Source organism: Ranitomeya imitator, chromosome 1 (assembly GCF_032444005.1).
Source record: "Ranitomeya imitator isolate aRanImi1 chromosome 1, aRanImi1.pri, whole genome shotgun sequence".
Taxonomy (NCBI): domain Eukaryota; kingdom Metazoa; phylum Chordata; class Amphibia; order Anura; family Dendrobatidae; genus Ranitomeya; species Ranitomeya imitator.
This window is the reverse complement of record NC_091282.1, coordinates 242,861,926-242,888,767: the sequence shown is the minus strand read 5'-3', so window position 1 is coordinate 242,888,767 and position 26,842 is coordinate 242,861,926. Positions and strand designations below refer to the sequence as shown.

Genomic DNA, 26,842 nt, shown 5'->3' with positions numbered 1-26,842 from the left:
CTGAAAGAAAAACATGGGGTTGTATGCACGGGGAAGCATCGACTAACAGAACCCATATCAGAGAAGAGTGGGTCCTGAAAATAGATAAAGTACGTACGTTGTAAAACTGTGGCTGCTGCAGCAATGCGGCATGGTGGGCCGTGATTTCCTGGGTCAGAGGCTATGCTAGTTCCAGCATCATTATCACTGTCTGACGCCATAGCAAATGGTAAGGCTTCAAAATTTGCACTGATTTCTTCAGCCAGGTCAATGCATAAATCAGCAGCATTACGATGAGCCTGGCCCTCAGCAAATGCAAACTGGCGTGATCCATAATTTGCCCGGATTTTTGTATTCTATGAAAAACACAAGATATTCACAATGACAACTTCCAAAATATCCTACATTTTCTGGAAATACATGGCCATTGTCCTTCACTTTGTGATCACGTACATTGGTGTGGTGAATACAGATAATAGTTTATTGCCTAACTTAATTGCATAGGTCTCCTGAGGTTTTAGGCAGAATAATTTACCTTTTTCTGAATATGTATAACTGGCCACATTCCTCCAGAAACATCTTCTAAGTAAGGTCCAAGCCTTTGGCCACAGTAAGTGAAGTAAACTCTGCCCTTTGACGGCTGGCCTGGAGGTGGTGGAGTGCCTTCTGTCCTCTCCCAACCAATACCAGCAACATCGCCTAAAACACAAAGAAAACCTGATCAAACAATCCAAGCAAACTTAGGCCATCAAAAGACCCATCATCATCGTGCAGAGTCTTATGTAAATAAAAGTGGAGGAATACTAGCTGAAACATTTGTCATAACCTAATCTTGGGCATCAATCATATAAACAAAGTCCATACCGGGTGACAGCGCTACATCTAACCGGACGCTCTTCCACTGCAAAAGGCTTGAACCATTGTAATGAACAGCTCGCCCATTGCTAAAAAGAAGAAGGAAAAGTGGTAAGGTTTTTAAAAGTAGAACTAAATAAAAAGGCCCGCATCTCAGAAACTGTATGGTGGATTATAAAAATAAAAGTGGAATACTCAAAGAAACCGCAGGAATAAAATTACTGCACAGACTGCCCCCTTTTGGCAGTTCCTCTTTAAGCAGGATACCCTATAGTTTTAAATATCGTTCAGAAGGTCAAAATCTTTGTAGAACATAAGTTCCATTTTTAAGCTTCATTCAATACACAAAAATGGGGGGTAAATTGGTCTTCAAAAAAATCTAAACACTTACTTGTGAAATAAACATGTACCCACAGGGTTAGTCCAAGCTCCATCACGCTTTTCTGCCTCGGTTGCAAATCCAAATGAGACAATTGGACCAGTGTCATCATCTATGTCCCCATAAGAAACAACTTCGATCTCCCAATAAAAAGATGGAGCCTAGTGAAACAAAAAGAAGTAACCCTAGGTCACAGTCATCATGTAGCATGTTTTGTGATGATTTTTTTTTTTTTTTTAAGATAATGAACAATAAAAATTTAATTGGTGGTAAATACTTTAATAACAAAAGTATTGTAGGGAGCAGGGCCGTATTTAGAGTTTCTGCTGCCCTAGGCACTTTTAGTGCTGCCTCCCCCATTGGTGAGTATGACCCTATCGGCATAGGCTTTTGGCAAGAATCACTGATGTGAAAGTAGCCTTTTGCAGCAGATCGGGCAGTTTTTCTGCATCTGCCGTGTAACGGATCACTTACGGCAACACTGCATTCGGCCTCATTCATTCCCCATGGGATTTGTGGCACTTGCCGTGATGTGGCAAATGTGGTACCATACCTACAAACTTTTGAAGAAGGGAAAGAGGCATAAAGTTTGCGGCGCATGTAGTGCGCCTTAGCAAATTTTAGGCCACGCCTCTGACCACACCCATTTCACAACTAGTCACACCCATATCCACATCCCAACCACACCCATTTAGCACTGCTGATCACACTGTTTCATATACAATAATTATAAACAAAAATAAATATGGCCACACATGATGCTCCATACTGTATAATGGCCACACATGATGCTCCATACTGTATAATGGCCACACATGATGCTCCATACTGTATAATGGCCACACATGATGCTCTATACTGTATAATGGCCCCACATGATGCTCCATACTGCATAATGGCCCCACATGATGCTCCATACTGTATAATGGCCCCACATGATGCTCCATACTGTATAATGGCCCTACATGATGCTCCATACTGTATGATGGCCCCACATGATGCTCAATACTGTATAACGGCCACACATGATGCTCCATGATGTATGCATGGCTCATATTCCACCCCCCCTCCTGTATGCATGGCTCTTATTTCACCCCCCCTCCTGTATGCATGGCTCATAATCCCCCCCCCTCTCCTGTATGCATGGCTCCTATTCCACCACCACCCCCTCCCGTATGCATGGCTCAGATTCCACCACCACCCCCTCCTGTATGCGTGGCTCATAATTCCCCCCCTCTATGCATGGCTCATATTCCCCCCTCCTGTATACATGGCTCATAATTCCCCCCCTGTATGCATGGCTCATATCCCCCCTTCCTGTATACATGGCTCATAATTCCCCCCCTGTATGCATGGCTCATATCCCCCCCTCCTGTATGCATGGCTCATAATTCCCCCCCTCCTGTATGCATGGCTCATAATTCCCCCCTCCTGTATGCATGGCTCATAATTCCCCCCCCCACCCCCCGTATGCCTGGCTCACATCCCCCCCTCCTGTATGCGTGGCTCATAATTCCCCCCCCCCCCCCTCCTGTATGCATGGCTCATAATTCCCCCCCCCACCTCTTGTATGCATGGTTCATATTCCCCCTCGTATACATGGCTCATCTCTCCACCCTCCCGCTCCTTCTCCCATCTTGCATGGCTCGGCTTACCGTCCTCTTTCATCCCCCCGTCCCTCATACTCACCTGTCCGTCCCACACCGCGTGGCCGCGTCGACATCCCTCTGGCTCTGTCCCGACGCAGCATCTTCTTCCTGAGTGAGCGATCAGGTGGTACCGCTCATTAAGGTAATGAATATGCGCATATTCATGACCTTAATGAGCGGTACCACCTGACCGCTCACTCAGGACGTTACAGACGCTGAGACCAGGCATCGCTGGAGCAGGGTGAGTATCGTCTTCAAGGAGGGTGGGAGGCATGCAGGGGCGAGGGGGGGGGGGGGGGGGTGGATTGCGCAGGGGGGGGTCGGTGGTCGGTCGGGAGGTGACTCAGGACTTTAAAAAAATAAATATAGTAAAACCTTGCTTAGGTGCCGCCCCCCCGGATCATTCCCGCCCGCAGCACATGCTCACAAGTGCCTAGTGGCAAATACGGCCCTGGTAGGGAGTGATATTTTTTGGCTAACCAGAGAAGCACAGAGGTCCCTTTCATCAAGCTTACAAATAAAACCTGCCTTATGAAGGAGCTTCTGTGCTCCAAAAGCTTGCAAAAATAATTTTTATGGTTTGTCAATAAAGGTATCATTCCATGACTACCTTTCTCTTTGATATAAAAATATCTACTTAGATTTAAAAACACAGAAATGCCATAATGAGTAATTAATGACATTAACCAATTATTACTATGGTTTCAAATGAAACAATAAAACAGTTTACACAATTATATTGTTGGTTTGGTTAAACGGAAACACGGTGCCCTGTAGGACTTTTCACAAACTCCTTACTTGTATAGGTACAGGCGAAGATGCGTAGATAAAGGTACCCCGTGGTAATCCGCCTCCTGCACTTGGGTCCGCCAGAAAAGTTACAGCTGTCAGATGTGATGAAAACATACAGGCTCGCACTGGTGGGAAAACTCGTGATGGGCACCATGTAATCTCTTTCGGCTGTTCCAGAAAACACATGGCATTACCAAGCAATATTTACTTTATGTAACCATTAAATTAAAATTAATAAGAAATCCCTACCTGTGTACGCTCGGTCTGAAGTGGTGGTGGCGGTGGTCGAGCACAATCCCGATATAGCATCCTTAGTCTTTCACATTGCACTTCCACCACAGACAAACGTTCACCTGAAATTGATAGAAAAAAAAATCTAAATGTTCTCTATGCTGATCATTATAGGTTTTGAGTTAATTGGATTTTACTGCCGATTTTGCCTTTTCAACCCCTTAATAACTAGGTACGAAAGGGCCTTAATGACAAATCCAAGTCTCCGATGCTCCTTTGGAATACACATAATTTACTGCGTTATTTATACATTTGGTTTTTGTAAAGCAAATATGGAAAAACTGTTTTGTTTTTTTTAAACAGTTCAATGTTTCACATTGACATGTTAAATTAAATTTTCAGATCATCATGGTGGTGTGGATACCCAATTTTATTTATTTATTTTTTTTTACATTTTTATCATAGATGGACTAAACTGTGTTTAACATTGAGGTGGACTTTTTATAATTTTATTATTTACCCCCTCCTGTCCCAGATTTTTTTTTAGAATTCCTTATTTAGAGGAAGTGAACAAGGAAACATTACAACTACTAGAGTGTAGCCTCCAGATGCTTAGATTAGTTTTCTTTTAATCATTTGGCCCCTAGAAGGTAATAAAAGATGAACATATTTTGTTACTCTATTGTGTATATTTTACAAGGAAAACCAGTCCACTATGGTGACAAATCACTGGCAGGACTCCGTGGCTCTGATATGCCAGGCAGACCTCTTATGATCACCAGATCTAATAGAAGCATCTATATTACCAAATCTTCTATTCAGATCATAATGTACACAGAGCTATACAGACTGCTATAGAGTAGTGGCGATGAGCTACACGTCTTCTGTATGGGGTCCCCAAGTGTGCCTCACAGCCAGGGACAAGACCTGCTCTGGCTTGCAGCAAATTTACAATGGCCCTTGATTAAAGCCCACAACCAAGCGCCATAAAACTTATGGTGCTTGGTCGTCATCAGGTTCGACGGATGGCAGAACCCCCGATTTGATGTGGGCTCCGGCGGTGAGCCAGCATCAAAGCCGGGAAATGTCAGCTGTTTTGAACAGCTGACATGTGCCCGCAATAGGCGCAGGCGGCATCACGATCCGCCCGCGCCTATTAGCTAGTTAAATGCCGCTGTCAAACTGACAGCAGTATTTAACAAGCTCTTCAGGCCATGCGGCCGGAAATACGAGCACCGCTGACCCAGTCAGGTGATCGGGGGCTAGCGGTGCGTCAGCATGACAACCAGAGGTCTCCTGCAGACCTCTATGGTTGTTGATGCTAGATTGCTGTGAGCACCACCCTGTGGTTAGCGCTCATAGCAATGCTGTAATTCAGCTACATCATTTGAGCATCAGCTCTATGTAGTAGAGGCGATTAAGTTATGGCAGCTTCTATTGAAGCATGGCAAAAGTAAAAAAAAAAAAAAAAAAAGGTTTTTAAAAATATGAAAAAAATATAAAAATAAAAAAATTCAAATCTCCCCCCTTTCGCCCCATTCAAAGAAACACACACACACAAAAAAAAAAAAAAATCACACCTACACATATTTGGTATCGCTGTGTTCTGAATCGCCCAATATATCAATAAAAAAAAGGATTAACATGATCGCTAAACGGCATAGCAAGAAAAAAAAAAAGTAAAACGCCAGAATTACCTTTTTTTGGTAGCCGTGACATTGCATTAAAATGCAATAACGGGCGATCAAAAGAACGTATCTGCACCGAAATGGTATCATTAAAAACGTCAGCTCGGCACGCAAAAAATAAGCACTCACCCAATCCAAGATCATGAAAAATTGAGACGCTGCGGGTCTTGGAATATTGTGCAATATTTTTTTTATTTTTTTTTTTAGCAAAGTTTGGAATTTTTTTTTTTCACCACTTAGATAAAAATAAACCTAGACATGTTTCATGGCTATGAACCCGTAATGACCTGGAGAATCATAACGGCAGGTCAGTTTAAGCATCTAGTGAACCCTAGCAAAAAGGCCAAACAAAAAACAAGTGTTTTTTTTTTGCAAATCACCGCACTTGGAATTTTTTTTTCCTGTTTTCTAGTACACGACATGGTAAAACCAATAGTGTCGTTCAAAACTACAACTCGTCCTGCAAAAAAATAAGCCCTTACATGGCCATATTGATGGAAAAATAAAAAAGTTGTGGCTCTGGGAAGGAGGGGAGCGAAAATGCATAACAGAAAAAAACTCCCGTCATTAAGGGATCAAGTGGTATGTCTCTATAAGGATGTCTCTAAAAGGATAGGAGAAAATATTACAGCAGAAATATGCCAGAAAAATAAACCCCTGCTATAGATGCTTCATTTTTATTTTTACTATGCTTTGTTATTGCTATCAATCTGACAACTTATCTGCTTCATCCTCCGGTATGTCCGCTCGCTGCACCCCAAATCCCATCACCATCCCCCAACTATCCTGATCTTCCTCACCCAAATATTCCTCGTATGTCCGCTGGCTGCACCCCAAATCCTATCACCATCGCCCAACTATCCTGATCTTCCTCACCCAAATATTCCTGGTATGTCCGCTGGCTGCACCCCAAATCCCATCACCATCACCCAACTATCCTGATCTTCCTCACCCAAATATTCCTGGTATGTACGCTGGCTGCTATTACTTGTTTTTTTTCTCCTTCCCCTGCTTGTTTTCTCATTTTAATTCCTTGATGCCAATACACAGTTGGCTTTATCTTTCCATTTGGATCTATTTCCCCTTGCATTTTCTCTTCTGACTTCTAATTAATCCCCTCCTGTGTATGTGACCAGTCTTCCTGCTGCCCCTCCCTCCTGATCATACCTGACCTATTTCATGAGCACTTAGCCTGTTATAAATTCAGATACTCAGGTCTGTCTGGACCTTAGTCTGTCTCTATAAGGATAACAGAAAATATTACAACAGAAATATGCCAGAAATGAGCCAGAAGTAAACAGAAGGTAAGACTAACCACTGTTAATAAATGTACTACATTTCTTTCCCTTTCCGCCACACTTATTCTTACCATGCTGACATACGCTCTAACAGTTTAGGCTCCCTTACTCCTCACTCTCCTTCGCTATCCTCAAACCCCAACATCCCCTAACCAAGTAATAATCTCTCCTTCCCTCCTGCCTCCCCACCTGACCTCCTCTGCTGACCTGCTCCTCAACCTCAGATCTCTCCTAATAAAACACAAAACAAGCCGCCCACTCTCTTTCTCCCACCTGCTCTGTCTCTCTCTGCTCCTCCTCACTGCTGGAGATATATCTCCCAATCCTGGGCCCCCACAGCTCATACCTCCTACTACTACCCCCTCCTATCGCTCCCAACCCAATATAAACACCCATAATCTTGCCACCTCAAATCCGTGCCCATGACGCCCACCCCCCTGAACCCTCTCTCTGGATCACTATGGAATGCCCGCTCCATCTGCAATAAACTCCACGTGATACACGACCTCTTTACCTCTCGTAATCTTTTCTTTCTTGGCATCACTGAAACATGGCTGACACCCTCTGACACAGCCTCCCCTGCTGCACTATGTTACGGAGGCGTCCACTTCACCCACACTCCTTGCCCTGGCAACAAACATGTTGGAGGAGTGGGCCTTCTCCGTTCTTCCAACTGTACCCTTAACACAATCCCACCTCTACCCTCCCCTCTTTTGAAGTCCACTCTGTCCGCATCTACTCCCCCTACAACCTCCAAATGGCCATCATATACCGAACTCCGGGCCCGACCACTGCCTTTATTGACCAATTCTCCACCTGGCTCCTTCACTTTCTCTCTGCTGACTTTCCCACCTTCATCATGGGTGACTTCAACATCCCCATTGACACCCACCAGTCAGCAGCCTCCAAACTCCTGTCCCTTACTTCATCCTTTGGACTTACTCAGTGGTCCTCCTCAGCCACCCACACAGACGGACACACATTAGACCTGGTCTTCACCCATTTATGCTCCTTATCTAACTTCACAACCTCCCCTCTCCCTCTATCTGACCACCATCTGCACACTTCTCATCACTGTCCTCCTCACCTGTCACCCATGTCCAGCACTATGTGCACCCACGCAGGAACGTCGCACACCTAGGCACCAACACACTGACTCTATCCTACCACTGTCCTCTATATCCTCACTCTATGACACAGACACTGCTTTCTACAATGCCACTCTTGCATCAGCTATTGACACGGTCGCCCCTGTCATGCATAGCAGAGTGCGACGAACCAATAGACAACCCTGGCACAATAACATCACTAAAAAGCTTTGGCAAGTATCCAGAATTGCAGAACGGCGGCGTTGGAAGAAAACGCATTCACAAGATGATTTCACTGCACTCAAACAAGCAGCACTGGCATTCAAATCAGCTCTCACCTCTGCTAAACAGACCTACTTCACAACCCTCGTATCTTCCTTATCCCATAACCCCAAATAGTTGTTCAAGAGTTTTAACTCCCTCCTCCGCCCACCACTGCCCCCTCCGAGTTCCCTAATCGTTGCCGAGGACTTTGCCACGCACTTCAAAAATAAGATAGACCAAACAAGGCAAGTCTTTGTTGTCCAACCACCACAACCCCTTTGCATGCCAGACCAATGCCCAAACCCCATAACTTCACTCTCCAAAATCTCTGAAGGGGAGCTTGCTCATCTTTCCAAATCACACCTCACCACTTGTGCACTTGACCCCATCCCATCCCACCCTAACCCATCTCTTTAACCTTTCACTAACTTCTGGTACCTTCCCTTCTGCCTTCAAACATGCCACAAACACACCTATCCTCAAAAGGCCATCCCTTGACCCAAGCGCTATGTCCAGCTATCGCCCCATATCTTTGCTCCCATTTGCTTCCAAACTCCTTGAGCAGCATGTCCATGCTGAACTTTCCTCTCACTTTGCATCTAACTCTCTCTTCGACAACCTACAATCTGGCTTCAGTCCCCACCAATCCACTGAGACTGCCCTGACCAAAATAACTAATGACTTACTTACAGCCAAAGCTAACAGACAATTCTCTATACTCCTCCTCCTAGACCTGTCCTCTGCCTTCGACACAGTTGACCACTGCCTCCTACTACAAATCCACTCTTCTTTTGGTGTCAAAGACGTTGCCCTATCTTGGATCTCCTCATACCTTGCCAACCGCACATTTAGCATTTCCTACTCCCATACTACCTCTTCATCTCGCCCCCTCTCTGTTGGAGTCCCCCAAGGCTCAGTCCTAGGACCCTTACTTTTCTCACTCTATACACTCGGCCTGGGACAAATCATAAAGTCCTATGGCTTCCAGTACCATCTATATGCCGATGACACTCAGATCTACCTCTCTGGCCCAGATGTCACCTCTCTGCTCTCCAGAATCCCAGAGTGTCTATCGGCCATATCCTCCTTCTCCTCTCGCTTCTTCAAGCTCAATGTGAACAAATCTGAACTCATTATCTTTCCTCCATCACGAATATCTTCCCTAGCTGATCTATCAAAATAAATGAAATCACACTGTCCCCTGTCCCCAAAATCCGCTGCCTCGGAGTAACCCTTGACTCTGCCCTGTCCTTCAAACGCACATCCAAGCTCTCGCCACCTCCTGTCGCCTCCAGCTCAAAATTATTTCCAGAATCCGTCCTTTCCTCAACCCACACACTACCAAAATGCTTGTGCATGCCTTAATCATCTCCCACCTCGACTACTGCAACATACTCCTCTGTGGCCTACCTTCTAACACTATCGCTCCCCCCCCAGTCCATCGTTAACTCTGCTGCCCGACTAATTAATCTCTCTCCTCGCTACACTCCTGCTTCACCTCTTTGCAAATCCCTTCACTGGCTCCCAATTTCCCAGCGTATCCAGTTTAAATTACTAACACTGACTTACAAAGCCATCCATAACCTTTCTCCTCCGTATATATTCCCACACTAATCTCTCAATATCTTCCCTCACGTAATCTCCGATCCTCCCAAGACCTCCTCACTTATTTGCTCCTCACTCAATCGCCTCCAAGACTTCTCCTGAATATCACCCATCCTCTGGAATTCAGTGCCCCAACACATCCGGTTATCCACTACTTTTGGATCCTTCAAAAGAAACCTGAAAACTCACCTCTTCAAGGAAGCTTACAGCCTGTAAAGACCACACGGCCACCTCAAAACCATTGGAGCTACTGCAACCCTCAACCTACTGTCTCCTTCCCCATAAACCTGTAGAATGTAAGCCCGCAAGGGCAGGGTCCTCTTCCCTCTGTACCAGTCTGTCATTGTTAGTTTTGTTTACTGTAAGTGATACTTGTATTTTGATGTAACCCCTTCTCATGTACAGCACCATGGAATTAATGGTGCTATATAAATAATAATAATAAGAGGGTTGTCCCACAAAGGACATTTGTCACCAATTTACAGGTCAGGTTTACAAGGTCTGATCGCTACAGCCCCATAAATCACTAGTACAGAGACCCTCTACAGTTAGTCTTCACTGTACAACCGATTCGCTCAACATTCCCTCAGCTGTGTTCATCAGCCCCAAACACTTTGATGTCCGAGTGTCGCATTTGGGGCATATGAATAGGAGCCATGAGACAAACCAAGATGAAACAGTGAGTGAAAAGTGTTCTAGTCTGAGAATTATCCTTAGTTGCGGACTTACCAGGGCTACATTCCTGGGCTACTAAATTTAGTACTTCTACAGCGGCTGGACATTGCTGTATGAATTCTTCACAAAATGAGCTGTCATCTAACAGCTGAGCCATGACCAAGCAAGCCCTAAGCAGGAAAAACAAGAAATAACCACAAACGTCAAATGAGAGTTCTAACCGTAATTAAACAAATGTATAAAACCGCCCCAAGTCATGACCCTGCAAGACCCTTATATTGTGTTATAGTGCATTAAAATAGAGTATTGCAATTATTTACCGGTAGATGAAAAATACAGAATACATAAATGATCCCCCCCAAAAAATAAAGAGTCAGCATATAGAATTCTTAGACTTAATAAGTGTATAATTGCAGCACATGTTCTTACCTGGTCCTGATCTCGGCTAGTAGGCGAACCACAGCCATTACGGGAGTTGAGGCATCTCCTGTTGCAGGAAGTGAGGTGTGAATAGACAGGCATCCCTCCTGGGGGAGTAACATGGACTGGACTGCCTGCACTACCTTCTCAGTAATGGACAGTTTATGAAGAGGCAATGCCTGATGGGGGTGGATATTGGTGCGGCAAAAAGTTAAATTCAAGCAGTTAGTTTCTAAGAAATGAGGGATGTCATTAACTGGAGTCATTTCTGATTAAATCTGCACTACAAAATAGGAATATTACATTTTGTTATCAATAAAAAGGTGTACTGCCATGTGCTAGACCAGGGATCCCCAACTCCAGGCCTCAAGGCCCACCAACAGGTCATGTTTTCAGGATTTCCTTAGTCTTGCCCAGGTAATAATTGCATCACCTGTGCAATGCAAAGGAAATCCTGAAAACATGACCTGTTGGTGGGCCTTGAGGACTGGAGTTGGGGACCCCTGTGCTAGACTGTAGGTGGCATCATCAGAAATGCAGAGAAAGCAGACATGACAGCTCATCACCATTTTATGGGAAAATAAGTTGTATCGCTCTTGCCTGAATCAACAGTGGTAGTGCTGCGCCATGGCTGAGAAAAGCTTCATTTAAGAGGAATGTTTCATCAGAAAAAAAAAAATATTTAAGGTTTGTATGTTAAATGTATGTTTTAAGAATATCAGTAGTATATTCAATTTCAATTTGCCACTATCTATATTTTAAAAAAATCTGGCAGTTTTCACACCGAGTTTCAAATGAAAGATCTCCCAAGAAAAAGCCTACCACGAAAATAAGTTTTGGCATGATTTTACAGGATTTTAATAATTGTGCCAAGAGTTGTTGCCTTGTCATCAAGCTGCTTGCCTATTGTCCTGTAGCCCACCTTAGACAGCTCTTTGGTCTTGGCCATGGTGGAGAGGTTGGACTATGATTGAGTGTGTAGACCGGTGTTTTTTATACAGATAAGTCCAAATTGGTGCAATTAAAACAGGTAATGAGTGCAGAGTAGGAGGGCTTCTTAAAGAAAAACTAACAGGTGTGTGAGAGCCAGAATTCTTGCTGGTTGGTAGGTGATCACATACTTACCGTATTTCATGCAATACAATGCAATTTAATTATCACTGTCACCCCCCTCCAGCCGTTATAAACTAAAAGAGCCACCTTGTGCAGCAGTAATGCTGCATTCTAACAAGGTGGCTCTTTTAGTTTTTGCTTCTGTTATTCCCTCAATAAAGCGTTTTATAATTTTCCCCAAATACCTATCTTTGTACCTGGAGGCAGGTCTGAAGCCTCCTCTGTGTAGCGCCGTCACTCATTTCTTCTGGGGTGATGGTCGCCGCCCCCTGCGCGCTGTTCTTCTTAAATCCTGCGCTGTGCGTGCCTGCCTGGGGCAGGCGCATTGAGAATTGGCAGTCATAGCTCAGATGCCGGGTTCCTGACTGCGCCTGTGCGGGCAGTGCGGCCACCCTGTTACTGAATCCCCGCCCCGCACTGTGTTATGCAATATGCACAGTGCGGGGGTGGGATTCCTGGGCATGCGCACTGCGCTTGTCAGACGCTCCCCCAGGTTCCTTGCCTTCCAGCGTCGGTCTGTGCAGGAATCTGCCCAGGAATCCCAGCCCCGCACTGTGCATAATGCATAACACAGTGCGGGGCGGGGATTCAGCGCAGTCAGGAACCCGGCATCTGAGCTATGACGGCCAATTCTCAATGCGCCTGCCCCAGGCAGGCACGCACAGCACAGGCGCCGGATTTAAGAAGAACAGCGCGCAGGGGGCGGCGACCATCACCCCAGAAGAGATGAGTAACGACAGTTGGGCGCTTAACAGAGGAGGCTTCAGACCCGCCTCCGTTGACAAAGATAGGTAATTTTGAAAAGTTTCAAAGCGCTTTATTTTAGTAATACATGAACACAAAACTAAAAGAGCCACCTTGTTAGAATGCAGCATTACTGCTGCACAAGGTGGCTTTTTTAGTTTATAACGGCTGGAGGGGATGACAGTGTCCCTTTAACCCTCTTTTGGACAAAAAAAACCCCCAAACAATAAAACAACAATATAAGACCTTGTCTTATTTTCGGGGAAACACGGTAATGCTTCCTATAGTCCTCTAATTACACTGGTCTACAAAATTAAAAAAAAAAAACTTTTTCTGGCATGAACTTTAAGAACAGGTTTAGACTAATTTGAGGGTGCTGAATTCAAATATGAACTTATAATTTATCACATGTTTTTGCGCTATAGGTATATAGCCCATTTTCATAAATTCCATGATAAATATAAGTAGTGTATGAAAAGTGCCGGTTTATACGGTTCACTAAGGTAAATTTAGTTTTCATTTAGCATTTAGTCTCCCAATAAATGTGAGAACATCTTTGTTTTCTTTGAACATGCATAACTCCCATTTGTTATGATAACACCCTTGTTTTCTGTGCTACTGGGACAGTAGAGCTACAGCAGAGCATTGGGTGAAAACTGAATGACCTCAGCGACAGAGATTGGCATCTGGCGATAAGAATGTCATCCATGATCCAAGTGGATAGGAAGAACATTGTCTTTCCTCCCTTACACATAAAACTTGGATTGATGAAGCAGTTCGTCAAAGCTCTCAATCACAGTGGAGAATGCTTTAACTATATATGTTCAACTTTTCCTGGTCTTAGTGAAGAGAAGAAAAAGGCTGGAATATTTGATGGACTTCAAACAAGAACACTTATGAGAGACCGAAATTTTATCACGTCAATGAATGAGACAGAAGAAAGAGCTTGGAATGCATTTTGTAATGTGGTGCAGAATTTTCTAGGGAATAAGAAAGCAGATAACTATGAAGAGAATGTGGAAGAGCTACTAATGAGTCTGCAAAATCTTGGATGTAGAATGAGTATCAAGATTCACTATTTACACAGCCAATTGGACTTTTTTCCAGAGAACCTTGGGGATGTGAGCGAGGAACAAGGGGAGCGTTTTCATCAGAACATTAAAACAATGGAAGAACGGTATCAAGGCTGGTGGGACTCACATATGATGGCTGACTATTGCTGGAGCTTGATGAGAGACAACCCAAAAGCTGTACATCACAGATCAGCCAAGAAAAGAAAGTTAAAATAACTGCCATTTGTCATTCATCTGTGTGCAATATATACCGTATTTTTCTGACCATAAGACGCACTTTTATCCCTCCAAATTTGAGAGGAAAGTGTGGGTGCGTCTTATGGTAGGATGTAACATGGGGAGGGGGCAGCAGCGAGTGGGATTGCACTGGGAGGCAGAAAAATGTCCCTGCTGGGCTTCAGGAATCAGCTGGGGAAACCACATGGTCCCGATCATTAAAGTGCAGTGAATATTCATTAGCTGCTTCCCCGCCCACCTGTCAGCTGAGCAGTGAGTCAGGAGCAGCAAATGAATACTCCTTCACAGGGACACACATGGTTTCCCCAGCGCTGGATTCCTGCAGCAGCTGGGGAGATCTGTGTGTCTGGTGGAGGAGGGGGCAGCAGCAGGGGCCAGAGGGGACAAGATCGCTGCATACCTGCCTGGGCTGTGCTGGATGCTGAGTGCTCCAGCACAAGGACCTGTGTGATGTCATGAAGAGGGTGGGCTGGAGCATCACATGGCAGCACAGAGCCCTCCCTCTTCTGATGTCATCACAGGTCCTGCAGACACCCCACTACAATCTGCAAGCTTACTCCTGTGCTGTGGAGAGGCAACAAGAGGGAGCGCTCTGTGGTGTCATGGGATGGGATGCTCCACCATTTTACCTCACCACAGTGTGGCTGGCTGCCAGAATTAAAAGGTTAGTCACTACAGCACACAATAAAGCACTCTGCCACTTCTGTGGTGAACTATAACTCCCAGCATGCCATAGGTTCTGTGGACATGCTGGGAGTTATAGTGATCCCAATGGGATCTCAAAGCAGCACTCCAGTGTTATTTCTCAGTGCTGGAGTGGTGCTTTAAATATAAGCCCTATGCCCCCATTCTTATACTCACCCTCCAGCATCTTCATACAGTACTTTACAGACACCACACTGGTCCCGGAGCACCATCTTCTACCCGCAGCTTCCAACAGAATAACATACTATTATATATAACACATATAATAGTATGTTTATTTTATTAAATATTTTACCACCTTTTTTGCTTCAAATATTTTTTTCCCTATTTTTCCACCTCTAAAACCTGGGTGCGTCTTATAGTCCGGTGCGTCTTATAGTCCGAAAAATACGGGTATGTGTTTTTATATTTTGTAGTTTAATTCTGTAAGTATATTTGATTTGCTGTGCATACTTTGTATATCTTTAATCAAGGAATAACGAAGATTACAAAATGTAGTACCGAAAATCATGTGTTTTTATCATAAAACATTAGGAGTAATATTCATCAAAAATTGAAAATATCTCGAAATCATGATGTGATAGCCAAAAAAAGGAGTTCATATTCGTAATCAGCAGCCAAAATGTACTTAAAATATGTTTTAAAACCTTTTGCCAGAAAAATTGCATTTACCAGTGTTATCAGAGACATGATTACAATGACAGATAGCATTCTCTTTTATAAAGCTGGAGTCAAATACCACACAATTCATTATTACTAGTAGGTAATGGTCCCAGATAGCCATTATCCTAGACTGTATAACCTTTAAACAGGATACAGACTTGCCTACAAAACTCTCCCACAGAATTCAATGAGTCATGATAGTTTCCTATGGGTTTCCTGGCAGCTAAAAAGGGAAGCCCTCAAAATCATGTACATAACAAATGTATAAAAATTAGATCTGCAATACAAAAAAATAAAAAAAAAGGTTAGAAAGTGTCAGGATGTAAAAAGGTGTCAGGATCTGGTTATAATTAAAAAAAAAAAAACCTGAAGATACATTCCCTTACAATACAGTATTTTAAAGGGAAATTCATGCTGCTTGAATAATGGGCAGCATGAATCAGACACTGACTCTGTATGCAGCTGTATATTTGTCTTCTCTTTAGAGAACATACAGGTGCTTCTCACCAAATTAGAATATCATCAAAAAGTTAATTTATTTCAGTTATTCAATACAAAAAGTGAGACTCCTATTATATAGTCATTACAGAGTGATCTATATCAGAGGTGTTTATTTCTGTTAATGTTGATGATTATGGCTTACAGCAGGGGTGGGGAACCTCAGGCCCCAGGGCCATTTATGGCCTTCGATGACCTTTTACCAGGCCCCAGGCAGATTCTCAGGGACCGCATTCTTGGGCAGGGAGCTGTATTTTGATTACAACCAGCTCATTAAAGTTCATCTTGCTCTGTTAGCTCATACATGCAGTATTCATTACTGAACACTGAAGGGCATGCAATGAAAGATTTCGTCCTGAAACCAGTGCCAGAGTCAGGATGCACTTTATGGGCAGAGTTTGTACGGCCCCCGAAGGATAAATATCCAAATGTCCCTTGGCAGAAAAAAAAAAAGAACCCCCACCCCTGGCTTACAGCAAATGAAAACCCAAAAGTCATCTTAGTAAATTAGAATACATTATAACACCAGCCTGAAAAATGATTTTAAAATCCAAAATGTTGGCCTACTGAAATGTACGTTCAGTAAATGCACTCAGAACTTGGTCGGGGCTCCTTTTGCATCAAATAATAATAATAATCTTTATTTATATAGCGCCAACATATTCCGCAGCGCTTTACAGTTTAACAATTTCAAACACAACAGTCATAAGTAGCAATGTTAACAATACAATAATTAAACCAAATTAAGACGACCCTGCTCGTGAGAGCTTACAATCTACATTGAGGTGGGGGAGATACAAAGTACAGGTGTGTATTTAATCTTCAGGGGGTGGGGGATAGATGGAAGTAGTGAATGGGCTTCACACACGCAAACATAAAATGACTGATTAGGAATAGGCCGCTCTGAACAAATGTTTTGAGGGAGCGCCTAAAACTATGCAAATTGTGGATGGCCCTAACATCTTGGGGTAGAGCATTCCAGAGGATTGGCGCAGCGCGGGAGAAGTCTTGTAGTCGGGAGTGGGAGGTACAGATTAGTGCAGTGGTTAGTCGAAAGTCATTTGCAGAGCACAGTGGTCGGTTAGGCAGATAGACAGAAATGAGGGAGGATATGTAAGGGGGTGCTGCACTGTGGAGAGCTTTGTGGGTGAGAACAAGTACTGTGAATTGTATACTGTAATGAATGGGCAGCCAGTGTAATGACTGGCGAAGAGTGGACACGTCTGAATACCGATTAGCTAGATGGACAACCCTGGCTGCTGCATTAACCCCTTTACCCCCAAGGGTGGTTTGCACGTTAATGACCGGGCTAATTTTTACAATTCTGACCTCTGTCCCTTTATGAGGTTATAACTCTGGAACTCTTCAACGGATCCCAGTGATTCTGACACTTTTTTCTCGTGACATATTGTACTTCATGACAATGGTAAAAATTCTTTGATAGTACCTGCGTTTATTTGTGAAAAAAATGGAAATTTGGCGAAAATTATGAAAATTTCGCAATTTTCCAACTTTGAATTTTTATGCAATTAAATCACAGAGATATGTCACACAAAATACTTAATAAGTAACATTTCCCACATGTATACTTTACATCAGCACAATTTTGGAACCAAAATTTTTTTTTGTTAGGGAGTTATAAGGGTGAAAAGCTGACCAGCAATTTCTCATTTCTACAACATCATTTTTTTATTTAGGGACCACATCTCATTTGAAGTCATTTTGAGGGGTCTATATGGTAGAAAATACCCAAGTATGACACCATTCTAAAAACTACACCCCTCAAGGTGCTCAAAACCACATTCAAGAAGTTTATTAACCCTTCTGGTGCTTCACAGGAATTTTTTGATTGTTTACATAAAAATGAACATTTAACTTTTTTTCACGAAAAATTTAATTCAGCTCCAATTTGTTTTATTTTACCAAGGGTAACAGGAGAAAATGGACCCCAAACATTGTTGTACAATTTGTCCTGAGTACGCCAATACCCCACATGTGGGGGTAAACCACTGTTTGGGCGCATGGCACAGCTCGGAAGCGAAGGAGTGCCATTTGACTTTTCAATGCAAAATTGACTGGAATTGAGATGGGACGCCATGTTTCGTTTGGAGAGCCCCTGATGTGCCTAAACATTGAAACCCCCCCACAAGTGACACCATTTTGGAAAGTAGACCCCCTAAGGAACTTATCTAGAGGTGTGGTGAGCACTTTGACCCACCAAGTGCTTCACAGAAGTTTATAACGTAGAACCGTAAAAATAAAAAATAATTTTTTCACAAAAATTATCTTTTCGCCCCCAATTTTTTATTTTTCCAAGGGTAAGAGAAGAAATTGGACCCCAAAAGTTGTTGTACAATTTGTCCTGAGTACGCTGATACCCCATATGTGGGGGTAAACCACTGTTTGGGAGGATGGGAGAGCTCGGAAAGGAAGGAGCGCCGTTTGACTTTTCAATGCAAAATTAACAGGAATTGAGATGGGACGCCATGTTGCGTTTGCAGAGCCCAAAATGTACCTAAATAGTAGAAACCCCCACAATTGACACCATTTTTGAAACTAGACCCCCTAAGGAACTCATCTAGATGTGTTGTGAGAGCTTTGAACCCCCAAGTGTTTCACTACAGTTTGTAACGCAGAGCCGTGAAAATTAAAAAAAAAAATCTTTCCCCCCAAAATTATTTTTTAGCCCCCAGTTTTGTATTTTCCCAAGGGTAACAGGAGAAATTGGACCCCAACAGTTGTTGTCCTATTTGTCCTGAGTACGCCGATACCCCATATGTTGGGGTAAACCCCTGTTTGGGCACACGGGAGAGCTCGGAAGGGAAGAAGCACGGTTTCACTTTTTCAACGCAGAATTGGCTGGAATTGAGATCGGACGCCATGTCGCTTTTGGAGAGCCCCTGATGTGCCTAAACAGTGGAAACCCCCAATTATAACTGAAACCCTAATCCAAACACTCCTCTAACTCCAATTCCAATGGTAACCCTAACCACACCTCTAACCCTGACACACCCCTAACCCTAATCCCAACCCTATTCCCAACTGTAAATGTAATCTAAACCCTAACTGTAACTTTAGCCCCAACCCAAACTGTAGCCCTAGCCCTAACCCTAGCCCTAACCCTAGCCCTAATGGGAAAATGGAAATAAATACATTTTTTTAAATTTTTTCCCTAACTAAGGGGGTGATGAAGGGGGGTTTGATTTACTTTTATAGCGGGTTTTTTAGCAGATTTTTATGATTGGCATTTTTTGCGTAACCACATTTTGAGAGCTTTAATTTTTCCATATTTTGGTCCACAGAGTCATGTGAGGTCTTGTTTTTTGCGGGACGAGTTGACGTTTTTATTGGTAACATTTTCGGGCACGTGACATTTTTTGATCGCTTTTTATTCCGATTTTTGTGAGGCAGAATGACCAAAAACCAGCTATTCATGAATTTCTTTTGGGGGAGGCGTTTATACCGTTCTGCGTTTGGTAAAATGGATAAAGCAGTTTTATTCTTCGGGTCAGTACGATTACAGCGACACCTCATTTATATCATTTTTTTATGTTTTGGCGCTTTTATACGATAAAAACTATTTTATAGAAAAAATAATTTTTGCATCGCTTTATTCTCAGGACTATAACTTTTTATTTTTTTGCTGATGATGCTGTATGGCGGCTCGTTTTTTGCAGGACAAGATGACGCTTTCAGCGGTACCATGGTTATTTATATCTGTCCTTTTGATCGCGTGTTATTCCACTTTGTGTTCGGCGGTATGATAATAAAGCGTTTTTTGCCTCTTTTTTTTCTTACGGTGTTTACTGAAGGGGTTAACTAGTGGGCCAGTTTTATAGGTCGGGCTGTTACGGACGCGTCGATACTAAATATGTGTACTTTTATTGTTTTTATTTATTTATTTAGATAAAGAAATGTATTTATGGGAATAATATTTTTTTTTTCATTATTTAGGAATATTTTTTTTTATTTTTTTTTTACACATTTGGAAAAATTTTTTTTAACTTTTTTACTTTGTCCCGGGGGGGACATCACAGATCGATGATCTGACAGTTTGCACAGCACTCTGTCAGATCACCGATCTGATAGCAGTGCAGGCTGCTTCACAGTGCCTGCTCTGAGCAGGCTCTGTGAAGCCACCTCCCTCCCTGCAGGACCCGGATCCGCGGCCATCTTGGATCCGGGGCTCGAGCAGGCAGGGAGGGAGGTAAGACCCTCGCAGCAACGCGGTCACATCGCGTTGCTGCGGGGGGCTCAGGGAAGCCGGCAGGGAGCACCCTCCCTGCGCGATGCTTCCCTGCACCGCCGGCACATCGCGATCATCTTTGATCGCGGTGTGCCAGGGGTTAATGTGCCAGGGGCGGTCCGTGACCGCTCCTGGCACATAGTGCCGGATGTCAGCTGCGATAGGCAGCTGACGCCCGGCCGCGATCGGCCGCGCTCCCCCCGTGAGCGCCGCCGATCGCGCTGGACGTACTATCCCATCCGTGGTCATAGGGGCCCACCCCACCTCGACGGGATAGTACGTCCGATGTCAGAAAGGGGTTAAGGATGGACTGGAGAGGGGAGAGTCGAGTGAGGGGGTAAACCAATTAAAAGAGCGTTACAGTAGTCCAGGCGGGAGTGGATCAGGGCGACAGTGAGGGTTTTTGTTCTTTCCATGGTGAGAAAAGGACGGATTCTAGAGATGTTATTTCGGTGTAAGCAGCAAGAGTGGATAAGAGATTGTATATGGGATGTGAAGGAGAGATCTAACACCCAGACAGCGCACCTGCTGCCGGGGTGTTATTATGGTGCCACCCATGGAGAGGGAAATGTCAGATTTAGGGAGGTTGGTAGATGGCGGGAGCAGAAGAAGTTCAGTTTTGGAGAGGTTGAGTTTCAGATAGAGAGCGGACATGATGTTGGAGACTGCGGACAGACAGTCACTGGCGTTCTGTAGTACAGCGGGGGTAAGGTCAGGGGATGATGTGTATAGTTGTGTGTCATTGGGATAAAAATGGTGCCGAAAGCCAAATCTGCTGATGGTCTGTCCAACTGGGGCCGTGTAGAGAGAGAGAAGAGAAGGGGGCCAAGGACTAAGCCCTGAAGTACCCAAAGAGCGAGAGGAAGAGGAGATGAATTGGAGCCAGCAAACAAAAACACTGAAGGAGCGGTCAGAAAGGTAGGAAGAGAACCAGGAGAGCAGTGTCCTTAATGCCTAGTGACTGTAGCCTAGAGAGTAGGAGAGGGTGGTCAACAGTGTTGAAAGCTGCAGAAAGGTCCAGAAGAATGAGCAGAGAGTGGTCACCACTGCATTTTGCTGTCAGATGGTCATTGGTCACTGAGTGCAGATTCTGTCGAATGTAGGGGGCAGAAACCGGACTGTGAAGGGTCTAGGAGGGAATGAGTAGAGAGGTAACGGGTAAGGCGGGCGTAGATCAGGCGCTCCAAGAGTTTAGAGATGAAGGGGATATTGGAGATTGGTCTGTAGTTATTTGTGCACGATGGGTTGAGGGCGGGTTTCTTTAGTAATGGAGTAATGATAGACTGTTTGAAGGAGGAGGGGAAAATGCCTGATGAGAGGGAGAGATTAAAGATTGTAGATAGGTGAGTTGTGACAACTGGAAATAGAGACTGGAGGAGATGAGAGGGAATGGGGTCAGTAGTGCATGTAATCGGACGAGAGGAGAGGAACTTGGAGACTTCTGTGATGGGTTCAAATGTGGAGAGTGAGCCAGGGGAAATGTAGGGAGGGATGGGAGTCAATGCCCTTAGTGGCTGGGAGCGGATTTCCTAACAAATGTCTGTGATAGGGGCTTGTGCTTTTGGCCTGAGGAAGGAGTGAAAGGTGTCAAAAAGTTACTGCATCAATGCGTCGTGGCATGGAGGCGATCAGCCTGTGGCACTGCTGAGGTGTTATGGAAGACCAGGTTTCTTTGATAGCAGCCTTCAGCTCACCTGCATTGTTGGGTGTGACATCTCATCTTCCTCTTTACAATACCCCATAGATTCTCTATGGGGTTAAGGTCAGGCGAGTGTGCTGGCCAATGAAGCACAGTGATGCTGTTGTTTTTAAACCAGGTTTTTGTTCTTTTGGCAGTGTGGAAAGGTGCCAAGTCTTGCTGGAGAATGAAATTTTCATCTCCCAAAAAGCTTGTAGGCAGAGGGAAGAATGAAGTGCTCTAAAATTTCCAGATGGCTGCTCTGAATTTGGTCTTGATAAAGCACCGTGGACCTACACCAGCAGATGACATGGCTCCCCAAACTAGCACTGATTGTGGAAACTTTACACTAGACCTCAAGCAGCTTGGATTGTTTGTCTCTCCACTCTTCCTCCAGACTCTAGGACTAGTGATGAGCGCATATACTCGTTACTCGAGATTTTCCGAGCACGCTCGGGTGTCCTCAGAGTATTTTTAGTGCTCGGAAATTTAGTTTTTATTGCCGCAGCTGAATGATTTACATCTGTTAGCCAGCATAAGTACATGTGGGGATTCCCTAGCAACCAGGTAACCCCCCACATGTACTTATGCTGGCTAACAGATGTAAATCATTCAGCTGCGGCAATAAAAACTAAATTTCCGAGCACCAAAAAATACTCGGAGGACACCCGAGCGTGCTCGGGAAATCTCGAGTAACAAGTTTATTGGCACATCACAATCTAGGACTTGATTTCCAAATGAAATGCAAAATTTACTTTCCTCTGAAAACAATCTTGAACCACTGAGCAACAATCCAGTTATTTTTCTCCTTTGTCCAGGTAAGACACTTCTGGCGTTGTCTATTGGTCATGATCGCTTTTACACACGGAATGCGACACTTGTAGCCCATGTCCTGGATACGTTTGTGCGTAGTGGCTCTTGAAGCAATGACTCCAGCAGCAGTCCATTCCTTGTGAATGTCCCCCAAATTTTTGAATGGCCTTTTCTTAACAATCCTTTAAAGATTGCGGTTATCCTGGTTGCTTGTGCATCATTTTCTACCACACTTTTTCCTTCCACTCAATTTTCCATTAATATGCTTGGATACAGCACTCTGGGAACAGCCAGCTTCTTTAGCAATGACCTTTTGTGGCTTACCCTCCTTGTGGAGAGTGTCAATGACTGCCTTCTGGACATCTGTCAAGTCAGCATTCTTCCTAATGATTGTGGAGCCTACTGAAACAGCCTAAGGGACCTTTTTAAACGCTAAGGAAGCGCTTGCAGGTGTTTTTTGTTAATTATTCTAATTTACTGAGATATTGAGTTTTGGGTTTTTATTGGCTGCAAGTCATAATCATCAACATTAACAGAAATAAACACTTGAAATAGATCACTCTGTAACGACTCTATGTAATATATAAGTTTCACTATTTGTATTGTAGAACTGATATAAAGAGGGATTTTTGATACCGTAAAATCTTTCTTGGAGCCTTCATTGGGGGACACAGGTAACCATGGGTGTATGCTGCTGTCGCTAGGAGGCTGACGCTATGCAAAAAAAGGAAACTAGCTCCTCCTCCGCAGTATACACCCACCGACAGGCTCAAAGTACCTCAGTTAGTGTTAAAGCAGTAGGAGAAGCAACCAAAAGCTCAACATATCTACCAATCCAACAAAGAAGGCACATAGACCAAATAATGGTACAAACAGTTAGGGAGGGTGCTGTGTCCCCCAATGAAGCCTCCAAGAAAGATTGTACAGTGAGTACCAAAAATCCCTCTTTCTTTAAAGCTTCATTGGGGAAACCGGTAACCATGGGACGTCCCAAAGCAGTCCCTAGGGTGGGAAACAGGAAGATTTAAGGAATAAATGGACTCAGGTCGGTCGGTGGAAAACCACTGCCTGCAGCACCTTCCTTTCCAGGCCTGCATCAGACGAGGCATGGATATGAACCCTGCAAAAAACTCGCAAGAGAGGGTAAAGATGACCAGGTTGCGTTCTTACAAACTGGAAGCAAAAACCTGGTAATGAAAAACCTAGGTGGCCCCCACCGCAGAGCGGAGTGAGCCTTCACCCCTGGAAAAGCCTGCACCGCCGGAAGAGGCTGTTTGTCCTGAACGCGGAATACCTCACGTCAATAGTGAAATTAGAAGCTAGGAGCCCATTAAGGTAACTTTCAGAGATGACGAACAGGGCATCAGATAGGCGAAAGGGAGCAGCCTTGAAAAGTAGACTCGGAGAGCCATGACAGGATCCAGCTTGTAGAGGGACGTCTCCAGGGGATGGACCAGAGAGACACAGAAGGAAGGACAAAGTCTTCATCAATTAGAAATGAAAAGGCCACCTCGGGTAGAAAGGGAGGAACTGGCCTGAGAACTACCTTGTCCTGATATAGAATCAGGGGCGGGGAACGGCAGGACAATGCCGCTAACTCGGAAACTCTCCTGATAGACGTAATCTAACTAAGATGACAACTGTCTCAAACAAGAGAAAAAATGTGATGTCCTGAACGGACTCAACAGTGGCGCGCTGAAACGCGTAAAAGACGAGGATATAAAACCCATGGATCTATTGGAAGACAATAAGGAGGCGCCAGGTGGGCCACACCTTGAAGAAAACCGAGAATGAAAGGAAGAGAAAAGGACATGGGGACCAACCCCAGTCCATACTCCACTAGAAGAAGGCTTTTCAGTATTTGTAATAGATACACCAAGATGTTGGTTTTTTGGCCCCAATCATTGCTTGAATGACCAGATGGGGAAAAAAACAGCCTCCCTAGGACTATGACCTCAATGGCCATGCTGTTAAACTCAGATTATGAACTCTGGTTGAAGAGGGAACCTTGAGAGAGAGGATCTGGACGACCTGGAAGCTTCCAGGGGACGTCCATGAACATGTCCACCGGGCCCTTCTTGGCCAGTCCTAAGCTATCAGGAATATAGGGATCCCTTCTTCCTTTATCCTTTTCACGACTCTCGAGACAAGGGGAGAGACGGAAAAGTATGAGGCAGTTGGAATTGTGACCACGATATTACTAGGGCATCTAAATAGGTGGGTAGCTGGTCCTGGGACCTGGCTACGAACCAAGGAACCTCATTGTTTATCCGAGACGCCATGAGGCCGACGTCCGGAGAGCCCCATTTCAGCATATTTGAATGAAGACAGGTAGCTGAGCAAGCACCCACCCAAGTGGGACCCTGATGGCTCAGAAAATCGGTTGTCAGATTTTCTAGTGTCGGAAAGTGCACGGCTGATATGGCAGAAACGTGACTTTCTGCCCATCGCCAAATTCTTGTTACCTCTAAGCTTAACCTGTTTGCTGCGAGTTCCGCCTTGACGATTTATGTAAGCCTCGGCCATGGCGTTGTCCGACTGTGTGGAGACCGGCTGGTCCGGAAAGGGAGAATACCAGTGGTAAAGAGCCCCAATCTCCAGGAGATCGACATTCCAGTGGCCCTGTGCTGTGTGATGAAGAAAAAACGGCTCCCCAAATGAGGAGACTGGCGTCGGTGGCAAAGACCTGCCAACAGAGAGGAAGGAAGGACTTCCTTCATAGGACTGATGCCGACAGCGTCACCAGGTGAGGGACTGCCTCACCTTGAGAGGTAGAAGCACGGGATAATCCGGGGAGACGACCAGAAGGCCAACTGAAGAGGACTGGCATGGAACTGGGCAAAAGGAAGGGCTTCTGTGGCGACAATCCCTTTCCCCTAGAACTCATATGCAGGACCGTATCAGAGAGAAGCTGGTCACTTTAGAGTACGGAACCCTGTAATGAAAACCTTCTCCTTTGGAAAGACGACAAGGGCTTGGGTCGTGTCGAACCTTATACCTAGAATACCCAGTTTCTGAGCAAAGGTGAAGGAGAACTTCTCTCTGTTTATAATCTAGCTGAGATGGACCAGGATATCTAGAGTAAACTGAAGACTGTGGTTGCGGTCTCGGCGGGACGACTCCTTTAACAAAAGATTGTTCAAGTAGGGAAATATGAAAAAAAAAAAAAAAAAAACCTTGGAGAGAAGGATATCCCTGACCGCTGCCACAACGTGAATAGTCTGGGAGCAGAGGCTAGGTCGAAAGGAAGGGCCAAGAACTGATAAAGACCCTCCTGGATCGCAGACCATAGCTGAAAAGACAGAACCGAACGTCTCAGGTAAACCGCTCGAGGTCCAAAAAAAGGGAGGGAGCGGTCCGTCTAAAGGAATAGAGTAGAACCCCGAAAACCGTACGTTCCTGGGAATGGGTACTTTCACTGCTGTGCGTGGTAGGTAAAGGACAGCCTGAAGAACTCCTGGAGCCTGCGATGTATGTCTTGGTGGGAGAAAACAGAAGGAAACTTCTTCCAGAAGAAGAAAGGTCGATTTTGTAGCCGAAAGTCGCTATCTCTCTCGAGATTGAAGCAACCTTTCCTATTAAAAGGACATTTAGACATGGACCGGGAAAGCAAGGTGCTTTTCCCCGTCAGTGGCATCCGAAATTATTTGATCCAGCCTGCATCCAAAAGGACTAATAAAACACAACAGGTGACCTAAAAAGGAATAGACGGATCTGGGATCAGATCCAGGTCCGCCTCCTACAGACACTAAGCTTAAACTGAGGTACTTTGTGCCTGTCGGTGGGTGTATACTGCGGAGGAGGAGCTGGTTTCCTTTTTTTGCATAGTGTCAGCCTCCTAGCGACAGCAGCATACACCCATGGTTACCTGTGTCCCCCAATGAAGCGATAAAGAAATTAACTTTTTCATTCTAATTTTATGAGAAGCACCTGTATACTTTGAAAAACTGGCCGGGACTATGAACCTTGGATGACTAATCAGAAGTTGGTGCTTGGTGGTATCACCTGGTCCTGCTCCACTAGACAGAAAGGTCTACATACATATACAGTGAAAAAGAGCTGTCAGTCATGGGGAAAAGCAGACCTCCGACTAGTCATCATACACACATCGTGCATGGCTGGCTTTTCAAAGTATGTCTTGTCTGAGAC

At 44.5% G+C, this 26,842-nt stretch overlaps 1 protein-coding gene across 2 annotated transcripts in view; it reads right to left on the bottom strand.

Moving 5' to 3' along the window:
* Positions 1–26,842, bottom strand: part of HECTD4 (HECT domain E3 ubiquitin protein ligase 4) — a 336,354-nt gene that overhangs the window by 97,055 nt on the left and 212,457 nt on the right. For both annotated transcript variants that reach the window (XM_069754771.1, XM_069754778.1), the window contains exons 43-50: positions 10,933–11,102; positions 10,558–10,673; positions 3,904–4,007; positions 3,661–3,822; positions 1,226–1,374; positions 844–923; positions 515–678; positions 98–335 (exon numbers count right to left, since the gene is read on the bottom strand). In XM_069754771.1, coding sequence (XP_069610872.1) covers positions 98–335; positions 515–678; positions 844–923; positions 1,226–1,374; positions 3,661–3,822; positions 3,904–4,007; positions 10,558–10,673; positions 10,933–11,102 — 1,183 coding nt within the window. The remainder of the gene's footprint in view (positions 1–97; positions 336–514; positions 679–843; positions 924–1,225; positions 1,375–3,660; positions 3,823–3,903; positions 4,008–10,557; positions 10,674–10,932; positions 11,103–26,842) is intronic.